At 43.4% G+C, this 13,519-nt stretch overlaps 1 protein-coding gene across 2 annotated transcripts in view; it reads right to left on the bottom strand.

Moving 5' to 3' along the window:
• The window catches only part of SLC9A7 (solute carrier family 9 member A7), a 110,774-nt gene extending 97,874 nt beyond the window's left edge, over positions 1-12,900 (bottom strand). For both annotated transcript variants that reach the window (XM_031660949.1, XM_031660950.1), the window contains exon 1: positions 12,418-12,900. In XM_031660949.1, the coding sequence (XP_031516809.1) occupies positions 12,418-12,754 (337 nt within the window). In that variant the 5' untranslated portion in view covers positions 12,755-12,900. The remainder of the gene's footprint in view (positions 1-12,417) is intronic.
• Between the last annotated feature and the right edge of the window lie 619 nt (positions 12,901-13,519).

The raw sequence follows: 13,519 nt of genomic DNA, 5'->3' as shown, positions 1-13,519 counted from the left end.
CGGTAAGCAGAGATGGTGCCACTGGACTCCAGCCTGGGCAACAGACCAAGACAGCATCTCAAAACAAACAAACAAAAAAGCAATGCATAGAACGGGAGAAAATTATTGCAAACTATCCATCCAACAAGAGATTAATAACCAGAATATATAAGGAGCTCAAACAACTTAACAGCAAAAAAAAAAAAAAAAAAAAACCCCTATTAAAAAAGAGCAAAAGATTTAAATAAACATTTCTCAAAAGAAGACATATAAATGGCCAACCAGTATATGAAAAAATGCACAACATCACTAATCATCAGAGGAATGCAAACCAAAACTATAATTTTATATCATCTCACCCCAGTTAAAATGGCTTTTATCAAGAAGACAGGCAACAACAGATGACGACAAGGATGTGGAGAAAGGGGAACCCTCACACACTGTTGGTGGGAATGTATATTAGTACAATCACTATGGAGAACAGTTTGGAGGTTCCTCAAAAACTAAAACTAGAACTATCACATAATCTAGCAATTCCACTTATTGGGTATATACCCAAAACAAAATAAATCAATATAATAAAGAAACATGTGCACTCCTGTGTTTGTTGCAGCATTGCTCACAATAGCCAAAATATGGAATCAACCTAAGTGCCCATCAATGGATGAGTGGATAAAGAAAATATGGTATATATACGCAATGGAATATTATTCAGCCATAAAAAAGAATGAAAACCTCTTTCTCACAGTAGGATGGATGGAACTGGAGGTCATTATGTTAAGTGAAATAAGCCAGGCACAGAAAGATAAATATCACATGCTCTCACTCATATGTGGGGGCTAGAAAAGTGGATTTTATGAAGATAGAGAGTAGACTATTTGTTACCAGAGGCCAGGAAGGGTAGGGAGGAGGGATGAAGAGAAAGTGATTAATGAGACATATAGTTTGACGGAAGAAACAAAACCTAGCGTTTGGTAGATCAGCAGGGTGACTACAGTTTACGATAATCTTTGTACATTTTGAAATAGCTAGAAGGGAATAATTCAAATGTTTCTAGCATATAGAAAAGACAAATATTTAAGGTGATGGGTATCTCAAATATACTGATTTGATCTTTACAAATTATATGAATTTATTAAATTATAACATACCTCAAAACTATGTACATCTATTATGCATCAATGTTTAAATTGTGTTAAAATAAAGTAACATGAAATAATTCGTTTATAAAAGAAATAATAATGTTTTTTTTAAAAAAAAGGTAAACATAAAAATTTGGGTTTCAAACTCATTTTTCCTACATGATTAAAAAAGCAAATGCAAAACAAATTATAAACATATGTTAATGAGTACACAATACATAAATATCTGGTCTTTGACAATGACAATACAATGGAAGGAGGCAGAGATTAATATTCAGAATATATAAAGAATTCCTACAACCCAATGACAAAAAATCTGATTAAAAAATGGGCAAAGAATTTGAATAGACATTTCTCCAGATAAAATATACAGATAGCCAAAAAGTACATGAAAGGGAAATACAAATAAGTCATTAGGGAAATACAAATCGAAGCCACACGAGATACCACTTCACACCTACTAGGGTGGCTATCTTTTTTTAAAAAAGGAAAATAATAAGTGTTGGAGAGGATGTGGACAAATTAGAATCTTTGTGCCTTGTGGTGGGAATACAAAATGGTACAGCTGCTGTGGAAAACAGTTTGGTGGTTCATCAAAAAGTCAAACATAGAATTACCATATGACCTAGCAATTCCACTCCTAGGTATACAGCCAAAAGGAATGAAAACAAATGGCCGGGTACAGTGGCTCATGCCTGTAATCCCAGCACTTTGGGAGGCCGAGGTGGGTGAATCATCTGAGGTCGGGAGCTCGAGACCAGCCTGACCAACATGATGAAACCCCATCTCTACTAAAAATACAAAATTAGCTGGGCATGGTGGCACATGCCTGTAATCTGAGCTACTTCGGAGGATGAGGCAGGATAATTGCCTGAACCTGGGAGGCAGAGGTTGCAGTGAGCCGAGATTGTGCCATTGCACTCTGGCCTGGGCAACAAGAGCAAAACTCAAAGGGAAGGGGAGGGGAGGGGAGGGGAGGGAAGGGAAAGGGAAAGGGAAAGGGAAAGGGAAAGGGAAAGGGAAAGGGAAAGGAAAGGAAAGGAAAATAGGGACTCTAACACATACCTCTATGTGAGTGTTCATAGCAGCATTATTCACAATAGTCAAAAGGTGCAAATAACCCGAGTGTCCACCAATTGTTGAATAGATAAATGTGGAGTGTGTGTGTGTGTGTGTGTACACACACACTGCAGTATTATTCAGCCATAGAACGGAATGAAGTTCATATATGCGCTATACAACATGGATGAACCTTGAAAACATTATGCTAAATGAAATAAGCCAGACACAAAGGACAAATATTATATGAAGCCACTTATATGAATGATCGAATGATCTAGAATAGGCAAATTCACAAAGTCAGAAGGTAGATTAGAGGCTATTAGGGGCTAGAAGGAGTGGGGGATGGGGAGTTACTACTTAACTGGAAGAGTTTCTGTTTGGGGCAATAAAAAATCTTTGGAAATAGTGGAGATGGCCATAAAACTTTGTGAATATCATAAATGTTATTAAATTATACAGTTAAAAATGGTTAAACTGGCAAATTTTATGTTATATATATTTTACCAAAAGAAAAAATAAACAAAAAACTACCATGTGACTTATCAGCCAAACACATACTTTTCTGCAAACACACATTATTTGTATACTCATTTATTCCTTAATCCTCCTTCCTTAAACAGTCTGCTGCAATTCAGGCAAATGTTTTCACACACAAAGGTTTCCTTCTCAGAAACTTCACTGTCAGTGTGAAGCTGAGGCATAAGAACTTGGAGGAGGAGGGGAGGGAAGAACTTGAAGGAAGGACCTCTAATGCTAGGTAGTGTTACAGCATCTTATTTTTTGATAGACAAAGTAGAATGCATTAAACAAACACTTCTGGGGCATCTACTAGGTGTCAGGCACCGTTCTAGGGTCTGGGGAGACAGCACAAACAAAAGATAGATATCTCTGTCTGCCCAGGGCTTACATTCTAATGTAGTTTGGAAAAGCTCACCAGAAGATTCTGATATGCCCATCACAACTAGCATACAGTAGAGAGACATGAGAGCTGAACAGACCCAGCCCTATCCACCTCCCCACCTCTATGATAGTGAGGTCTAGAGATGAGAATGCTTTCAAGCAACTACTCTCACATACGAAGGCACTCTGAACAGCTCTTAACATTTTTTCCCCTAAAACACTGGTAGCCTTCTGTCATATCAATGGAATAACACCTGGAGTGTGACCTTTGGGCTGAAAGGAGCAGGCATTTTGCTCCTACTCATTCCTCATGCCTCATTCCTCACTGTTCTACTCTGGAGCTTGAGGGCGAAAGTCCTAGCTAACATAAAAAGGTCAACTTTGGGCCAGGCACAGTAGTCACACCCTAATCCCAGCACTTTGGGAGGCTGAGGTGGACAGATCACTTGAGGTCAGGAGTTTGAGACCAGTCTGGCCAACATCGTGAAACCCCATCTCTACTAAAAATACAAAAATTAGCTGGGCGTGGTGGTGCATGCCTGTAATCCCAGCTACTCAGGACGCTGAGGTAGGAGAACCGCTTGAACCAGGGAGGCGGAGGTTGCAGTGAGCAGAGACTGTGCCACTACACTCCAGCCTGGGGGACAGAGCAAGACCGTCTCAAAAAGAAAAAAGAAGAAAAAAAAGGGTCAACTTTGCTTTGTTTGCTACTCTGGGCATAGATTTCCCTCAGAGACCTCCTGGGAAGTGGTAATGGGGCGGGATTCAGGTTCTGCTCTATCCTGGCCAAATACATCCTCAGCTATACTGAGTTCATCCTTTAATAGATCCCAATTTCCCAATTTCAAACATGTGACCCTAGACAAAGGAGGTACTTGACCTAGGTTTCAATTTCTTCACCTGGGAAAATGGGACCAATATTAGGATCTTCAAATATTTTTATTTTTGGAGACAGGGTCTCACTCTGTTGCCCAAACTGGAGTGCAGTGATGCAATCACAGCTCACTGCAGCCTTGACCTCCCAGGCCCAAGCAATCCTCCATCAGCCTCCCAAGTAGCTGAGACTACAGGGAAATGCCACCACGCCCAGCTAATTTTTATATTTTTAATAGAGACAGGGTTTTGCCATGTTGCCCAGGCTGGTCTTGAATTCCTAGGCTCAAGCAATCCTCCTGCCTCGGCCTCCCAAAGTGCTAGAATTACAGGCATGAGCCACCACACCCAGCCTGAGCTTCAAACATTTGATGTGAAGGTTAAATGGCTTAAAGTATACAAAGTACTTAACACAGTGACAGACTATTCTAACAGGTGCTCAATAAACAGTTACTATTTTTTTCTACTATTATTTTATTAGAAACAACATAGTGAATGTTTTTGAAGGGTGGAAACTTAAATATTCTCATTCATAATTGTCCAAACTTGGAAGCAACCAAGATGTCCTTCAGTGTCCTTTACATTTGTATGTAAACTGTGGTACACACAAATCACATGCAAATCCTATTACTTCTCTTTTCTGGATTATGTATAACAAAGTATTCATCAAATACTGCAACAGAGATTGGCTAGCTGCTTTCCAAACCTGTTCCTCTTCTTCCAACTAGACTACATTTCCCTGGCTCCCTTCCAGTTCGACGTGGCCTTGTAACCATATTCTGTCCAACAGCAGTGGGCAAAGTGATGCGGAACATTTCCAGGCTTAGCACATAAGTCTTCCCCATATGATCTTCATTTCCTTGCTTCATTCATCAACTGGAGGAGGAGGATTCCAAGGCCATATGGGATGGGAAAGCCACAAGATGGAAGGCATCTGGTCCCTGAATCACAACGTAGAGAGAGCCACCTGCCAGTCCCTTGCACTGGTCCATTACATGAGTGAAAAACAAATTTCTCCTATGTTAAGTCACTGAAATTTGGGTTTGTTTTGTTTTAACATCTAGTATTACTGTAATATAAATACCCATATTGATTAAAAGCCAGGTAGCATGCTTTAACTGAAAGAGAAAATTATCCTAACACATATTATCTTGTATGTTAAACAGAGGCAATTTAAAAAGTACATGAACTTAAGAATCAAACAAAAAGTAAAATGAAAAAGAAGTTACTGGCCAGGTGCAGCAGCTCATGCCTGTAATCTCAGCATTTTAGGAAGCCGAGGCAGGTGGATGGCTTGAGCGCAGGAGTTCGAAATCAGCCTGGGCAACATGGCAAAACCCTGTGTCTACAAAAAATACCAAAAAAAATTAGCCAGACATGGTGGTGAGCACCTATAGTCCCAGCTACTCAGGAGGCTGAGGTGGGAGGATCACTTGAGCCCAGGAGGTCCAGGCTACAGTGAGCTGAGATTACACCTCTGCACTCCAGCCTGCATGACACAGTGAGACCCTGTCTCAAAAAAAAGAAGAAAGAAGTTACTGATTCTCAAGTCACGTAAGCCTAACATCACCTGAGGTAAACTAATGTCAAACAGTGTTACTCAGTGCTAGAAAGAGTTTAATGAGAGTAGCAGACAGGATGTATACAGCCTCACCTATACAATCTTCCAGGCAGGGAAGTTTATAGATTGCAAGCTAAGAGGGGGATTAACTTCTTTTCCAATCTTTCATCTTAATGACAATGTCAAAACATACAGAAAAGTTGAAAGAAGAGTATAAAGCATACCCTTTCACTAGGCACCTAGATTTAACAGTTAACTAGTATGTTGCAATATTTGTTTTCTCTATATAGGTGCTATGTATATTTTTTGACTGAACTTTTTGAAAGCTGCATCTATTAGGATTCATATACTTCACCCCGAAAACTTCAGCTTGCATCTCCAAAGAATGAGTACATTCTCCTGCATAACCTGAATTATCACACCTACAAAAAAATCATAGTAATTCTTTAAAATCATCTAATACCCAGTCTACGTTCAAATATCCCTACCTATCCCCAAAACGTCTTTTATAATTCATTTTCATGAACTAGGAGCCAATCAAGTTTCTCATACTATATTTAGCCTCTTTGATCTCCCTTAATCTAGAACAGTCACACTGCCTTTTTATTTCCTTTGACGTTGACTTTTTGAAGAGTCTAGGGCAACTGTCTTACAAATCGTCCCATATATTAGATTTATCTGATTGTTTTCTCAGGGTGTTTTACAACTTGTTTCTCTATCGTCTGTATTTCCTGGAAACTGGAAGATGTGTCTAAGTCCTTGATTTGATTCAGATTAAACATATACAGGAAGGATACTACATAGGTAAAGTTGTATACTTCCTGTATACCATGATACTAGATAGTCCCACGATGAGTAAGGATACATTTGATGACTTGCTTATAAGATGGTGACTGCCAGACCTCTTCACTGGAAAGGTACCTTCTTTTCTTTGCAACAGGCAAGTAACCTGTGGAGTGATAGTACTGTGCAAGTACCATGTTCCCCAATAACCTTTCACCTAGGATTCTGGGATTCATTGAAAACCCTTGTCTAAATAAACTATCATTAGAAGTTAAAAAATTGTGATTTTTCTAATTACAGCATTCCACAAAGGTTAACTTTTTAATATTCTAGGAAATGCTTTTAGTAAATGTCATTTTTCTATTTTTAAAGATACATTTTACTTCCATTTATAACTTTCAAATAAGTAAAAGTATTATTTATATCCAGAGACCGCTTTACAAAGAACATTTTGACAATCCAAGGAAAATGCTATGTAACCACATAGTGCAATCTTGTATTTATAAAGCATTTTTTTTGCTACATAAGTTATTTGCTTTATTTTTAAACAACGTTTAAATTGCAAAAGTAATGTGTCAGTGTTAAAGAAAGTTCAGGTCATTTAGAAGAATATAAAGGAAAAGTACCATCTCTCCTCCCTCTCTCCCAACAACACATCCCGCTCCCAAAAGATAAAGCTTGCATATCCTTCCAGAAAAGCACATATATCATATATAAATTATATACATCATGTTTATGTATATACAGTATATAGTTATTGAAATATCAAATAGGATAATACTGTACATGATGTTCTGTGCCTTGCTTTTTTCCACAACACTATGTGTGGACAGTAGCCTTAAAAGGACATCTTACAACACCTCTTTTTATCAGCTGCATAGTATTCCTTTATGGGAATGTGCTATAGTTTAACCAGTCCCATCTGATGAGTACTACAACTTATTTCCACTGCAACAAATACTGCTGTCTATATATTGTAACATGCTAGCACAAGTATTTGATAGATTTCTGAAAGTCCAAGAATTGAAAATGCTGAATGAAAGGGTAGGTGTGGGCCAGGTACAGTGGCTCATGCCTGTAATCCCAACACTTCGGGAGGCTGAGGTGGGCAGATCACAAAGTCAGGAGATTGAGACCATCCTGGCTAACATGGTAAAACCCCATCTCTACTAAAAATACAAAAAGAAATTAGCTGGGCGTGGTGGCGGGTGCCTATAGTCTCAGCTACTCAGGAGGCTGAGGCAGGAGAATGGCGTGAACCCAGGAGGCGGGGCTTGCAGTGAGCCAAGATCGCACCACTGCACTCCAGCCTGGGCGACAGAGTGAGACTCTGTCTCAAACAATGATAATAATAATAATAATAATAATAATAACAACAACAATAATAATAAATAAAATAAAAACGGGTAGATGTGTTGTAAATTTTTTCTAGGTATTAACCAATAGCCCACCCCAAAATATACAGTTTTCCTCACTTCCACTAACTGTGTCCTAATGCATTTTAAAATTACAGCAAGTCACTACTAAACAAACTTCAAGTAGTAAAGCCTGCCAAAGAATCACAAAGCCTAAAATGAGAATGGGAACTAATATTTACCAAGTGCTTAAATGTCAGACACTGCACTTAACCCTTTAGAATATCTCAATAACACAGCAATTCTGTGAGGTAACATAATCTCCAATTTTCCAAAAGAGGAAGCTAAGGCTCAGAGAGTTTATCCAATGCTATACAGTTTTATAAGTAACAGGGCCAGCATTTGAACCCAGGGTTGTCTGGTACCAAAGTGAGACTATGCAGAAGCTTTTCCCAACTGGGGCCAAAGTGAGGGGCTCTTAAAAGGGGGAAGTCCTGATTAACCAGGAAGGAAATGGTTTCAAAATGTTTGCTTACAGGTTCAAATGTTAATTTCATGTTACCGCAAAGAGTCATCATTTTTCCCTTTCAGACTTTGCCTATGAGCCCACTCTCAGGCTGTGCTTAGCAATCCAGCTCCACCACAGCAACAGTGAGCCCACAACCCATAGAACCTAGAGGGGCTGACCAACATCTTTTTGGAAAGGTGATAGGGGTGGTGGTGGAGGTGGAGGAGGAGGAGGAGGAGGAGGAGGAAGCGAGAAGCAGGTGGTGGGTTAGCATGGCAGAGTCAGATTATTTTGGATCCATATCAGTTGTCACAAAAACATTATGGGGGAAGTGGAACTACCGTACATCTGAGAGAGAACCACAATGAACTGGCATGGTCTGTTTATACCACCTTTCCCTGCCCTAAACACTTTCTGTTTCTGCTGCACAGACATGTAGGGCCCGATAACTTTAGGATGGCACTTAATCACATAACAGAGACAGGCAGCTGGGAGCTCCCTGGCCTGACAAAACAGGTTAGACTGGTGGCAGGCAAGTGCCCTGCTGCCCTGCAGCTCCAGTGGTGGGGTCTGGGGGCTGCTTTCAACCTCCCTGGGGAGTTAGGTCTGTAGCTACCTTCCCTTGTAGCTGCCCTGGCCCGTTAGGGAGGAATGCTTACAAGTGTCCCTTGGTGGGTGGGGGAGTTCCTATCTGTTTAAACGTTAAGCATTCACAGTGTGTCTTTTATTTTCCTTAGGTCCTCTGCACCCAAGCAAGCACTTATTATGGGATCTATTTGCGCACATCACTGCTAATGTAACATCAACTACTCTCTGAGGATAATGGAATAAAGGGAAGGAAAAAGAGGGAGGGGGGAGAGGGAGGGGAGGGAGGGAAGGAGGCAGAGAGGGAGGCAGAGAGAGAGAGAGAGAGCGAGAGAGATCCTCCCCTTTCCCCATTTTATCTCCATCCCAGACACAGGGCTCAGAAAAGCTCCACGGGCACAATTAACAATTGAAGGGTCACGAAGAAAATTGATAACATAATGTGATTTAAATAGGGAGAAGTAGGCGTCAAATTGAGTGATTTGAGGAGCATGTTAAACTGCTATTACAGCCGGGCGTGGTGGCTCACACCTGTAATCCCAGCACTTTGGGAGGCTGAGGCGGGAGGACCACAAGGTCAGGAGTTCAAGACCAGCCTGGCCAAGATGGTGAAACCCCATCTCTACTAAAAATACAAAACTTAGCTGGGCATGGTGGCAGGCACCTGTAATCCCAGCTACTCGGGAGGCTGAGATGGAGAACTGCTTGAATCCGGGAGGCGGAGTTTGCAGTGAGCCGAGATTGCGCTACTGCACTCCAGCCTGGGTGACAGAGTGAGACTCCGTCTCAAAAAAATAAAAATAAATAAAAAAAATAAAACAATGCTATTACAAGATCAAAAAGTACAAAAGGTTATACGGTGACCTCTCCCTCCCACTCCTATTTCACAGTAGTTCCTCTCCCCCAAGGAAACCAATGTTACTCATCTACTGCATGTCCTTCCAGAGATACTTTATGACTATGCCAACAAACATATAAATATAGGTATAAATTTATCGTAAATGTAAACGCTGTTCCTCTCAAGGTATCACTTAAACACAAAAAGGTGGCAGAAATTAGATTGTAAAACTTTTTCTCAAAATAAAGAGTTTTGAAATTCACAGTTGAACTCCTTCATTCATAAACATTTAAAAGTTAAATTGTTTGCCTCCAGAAATTAAGTTGGGTTCCCAGCACACAGTGGATACTTAAAAAATGTTTCCTTAGGTCTTTTTGTCGTTCCTTATTCAGAGCCAAGAGGACAATTACTCACTTCCTCTATCGATACAGAGAAATAAAATTTTATTTTTTACTATTAAAAAAGAGAAGTCTTGAAAAATTTTTACTGGATTCACTTGTGTTCAAAGATTTGCTTGATGGTAGCAATCATTTCACTGTGTTTATCAAAACATCATGTTGTACATCTTAAATGCGGACAATTTTTTAAAAGATTTGCAAACTGAATTTTAAAATCAGTTTAAAATCCCCATCCCGATAGTCTTCAGTATATTATGAATAATTAGCTAAGCACATGACATTAGAATTCAGATTAGGGGCACCTTGAAGCAGAAGAGCAAACATACCTGAGAGAATGAAGAAATGTTTTCTCACAATTACAGACAATCCTTAAAATACTAATATTTGGCATAACCTGAGACATCACATATTGACAAACTAAATTTCTTTATACATTTAAAGAAACACTAATACTCAGAGATATAGAACAAAATTGCACAGGAATGCTGAGATGATATTGCCTTTTCTGAACAGTCATCAGTTACACCAGATTTGTAACTTGATTGTTCACAAAATAAAACAGTACACTGTAGCACAACCAAATGGCTGAAAGATGGAGGTGAGTTTCAAAAGTACGTATCAGCAAAGGAAAATTCCACTGTTGTCTTTAAGCCTTAAGATAAAGGTGATTGAACTCCTCAGAACACTGAGTACTCTCCACAAAATATATTTTTAAATCCCCATTTATTTTCCATCCCTTGAGCATGTATTTACGAATCTGTCAAATCTACCTCCTATTTCACATTGTCCTTTAAGAAACTGGGTCTAGGGCCTATTAAATAAAAATATTTTCATGGTTACCTATATAGAGGCAATTTTCATTTGCATCATGGCTTGGAGTCAATCACCTGCAATGACCACGTGCTTCAATTCCCCCATCTGTCTTCTCAGGAAACCTCCCAGCTTACCTGCAGGCCTGGCATCAGTCATTTATCACCAACTGACACAAACTACAGAGCTCAACAACGGTCAGGGATGGAGGCCAAAGTCTGTGTTGAGACCTATAATTTGCAATCACCAAACTCAGTTTTAGACCTGGTTCTGTTTCAAGATCTGTGTAGGTCACTACTTCTTCAAAACTGGAGGGCTCTTAACAGCGCTTGCCCCTTACACAGTTTGGTTGCGAGGGCCTGGTGGCCATGAGCCCCGGCTGTCAACAACTAATCAAGAAACATGAAAAGCAAGGCCCAGAACCAAGGGTAATTTTCACATTAAAGGTTAAGGTTTTTGCTTTCCATTCTCTATCAGGGCACCTGGATGGAAACTGAATGAAGAAATCCCTCAGTATAAGTGATAAAATACAATCTTCCCCGTTGGGAACAGTCATACAGTGGCTCGTCTATTTCGTGTGAGGATGCCAACGTGGGCTTTAACACCACTGAATTACATTCAAAAAGAGAATACCTGACTCCACTTTGGAGTCATGGGCAGGGCGAGGGGGGGAGGCAGGGGGCACAGCAGAGGAAGAGGGATGACTCAGATTATGGCTGACATCCATGTAATAAAGGGAGATTTGTACTGACCGCTGTGCATGTAACACACTGTGTACCATTAAATCTAGAAAAGGAGGGTAGCATCAGCCCACCCCTAACAACAAAAGATGGCTGACTCCAGAATTAAAACCACGACTTTTCCTCTTCATACATTCAGAAATGTACCTCGAAGTCACTCCATGTTACCGTCTTAGGAATACAAAAGCTCCTCTTCGTTTGAGAAAGCAAGTAACTGGATATAACTTCCCACTTGGGACATAAGAGCAGGAGGCGTGCCTGTCTCTCCGTCTAGGCCTGACATGGTGGTGCCACCCACTCTGGGTCCTGGACCACTTTTCACCTTTCAGCACACTTCATGCTCTGACTTTATCATTAAGAGACCTGGGGACGTGGACCTCAGGAGTGGGTACCCACCCGGGCTGACCATGGATGTGGCGTCCGAGAGGCCCCACTAACCCATACGCAAGCAAAGACACTTTCAGACTTCGTCCCCACTCCCTACTGTGGCCTGTCCCCTGAGGTGATGCGGTCACCTGGGAAGCCATCCACCTCCAGCCACCACACAGGCACACACACCCTATCGAGCTCAACTGGAGCGGGAGGTGCTGGGTAAGAGGGTTGCAACAGAGACCGAACGGGGCAGACGGAACTGGACCACCTCTGTCCCTTTCGTTTTCCTGGGTTCCCAATGCAGAAACGTGGAAATGGGGTGGAACTGTTTTTAACGGTAGCAGAGAGCCAGAAAATGCAGACAGTTGACCTTGAGAACCAACACCGTCGCAGCGGGAAACGTAAAAGAAACGGAACACGCTGGCAAGTGAAGGGGGAGCACCGCCCGGCGCCAGGAGGAGCGCGGCGGCCGAGGGGTGTGGAGGGCGGGGGGTGCAACAGGGGTGCTCACCATAGATCATGGCCAGCCCGGTCTCGTGCAGAAAGCGCACCCGGCGGTGCTTGAAGAGCCAGATGGTGAGGATGGTGAGCGTGAGCAGCAGGATGAAGGTGAGCAGGCTCACGCTGTCTTGCCGGTGGCTCTCCTCCGCCTCCTTCTCAGTAGCGAGCTCCTCCATGGCGCTGCTGTCCTCAGCCGCCGCCCCAGAGGAGGAGGCCGAGGCCGCGGCCGCCACTCGCAGCCCCCGACCCAGCAGCAGCGGCAGCAGCGGCAGCAGCAGCAGCAGCCGCGGCGGCGGCGCCCCGGTAGCCCGACCCGAGCCAGGGCGCGCCGCGTCACCAGACTCCATGGTCCCGGAGCCGCCCGCGCCTCCTCCCAGCGGGGACCAGCAGCCCGCGCCGTCGGCGGGTTCTGGCAGTACCGCGGACCTGCCGGAGTGGCCGCGGCCGCCGCAGCTCCTCCTCCTACTCGCGCCGGGCCGGGGCTGTGCCCGGAGCCGCGCGGGGGAGGGGCGCGCGCAGTGCGCAGGATCCCCAAGCACCGCCCCCCGCCCGCGCACCTGTTCGTCCCCCAGCAGCGCCACGCCGCGCCGCCCCGCGGGCCAACCGAGCCACCCAGGCGGGGCCGGGTGTCGCCCTCGGGTCCGCGGGCCGGCCGCCGGCAGCTTGCCTCCCTGCGCTCCTCACCCCGTCCTGGCGCACCTGCCCAGGCCGTCTGGGGTCGCGGGGCCAGTTCACGGGCAGTCGCCGCCGCACTTCCTAAAGGGGACGCCAGAGGTCGCCGGCGCCTAGCGGGAGCATCGGCTTGGAGCGGCTAGGCGCCACGGCGAAGTGTTTAATCTCAGGCCAGTGTGCAGCCCCCCTTGGCCCAGTAAGGTGGGGGCTGTCAGTGAACCGAGCAGCCCCGAAGCCACGTTAGCCCCTACATCTCTCTTTCCTCATCTCTCAGGTTGCCTTCCAGCCCCAGAATCTGCCAGGTTTCATTCAAACCTCTGTTCTCATCAGACTGAAACGTGAGGACTGATAGGGAGTTGGAATCGGGGGAGGGCGTTGAAGTATCTCCTTCCTCACTTGAGGGAATAGACTTCGTCTGCGCTGTGCTACTAATCCCCTTG

Source organism: Papio anubis, chromosome X (assembly GCF_008728515.1).
Source record: "Papio anubis isolate 15944 chromosome X, Panubis1.0, whole genome shotgun sequence".
Taxonomy (NCBI): domain Eukaryota; kingdom Metazoa; phylum Chordata; class Mammalia; order Primates; family Cercopithecidae; genus Papio; species Papio anubis.
This window is presented reverse-complemented; position numbering and strand designations above follow the sequence as displayed.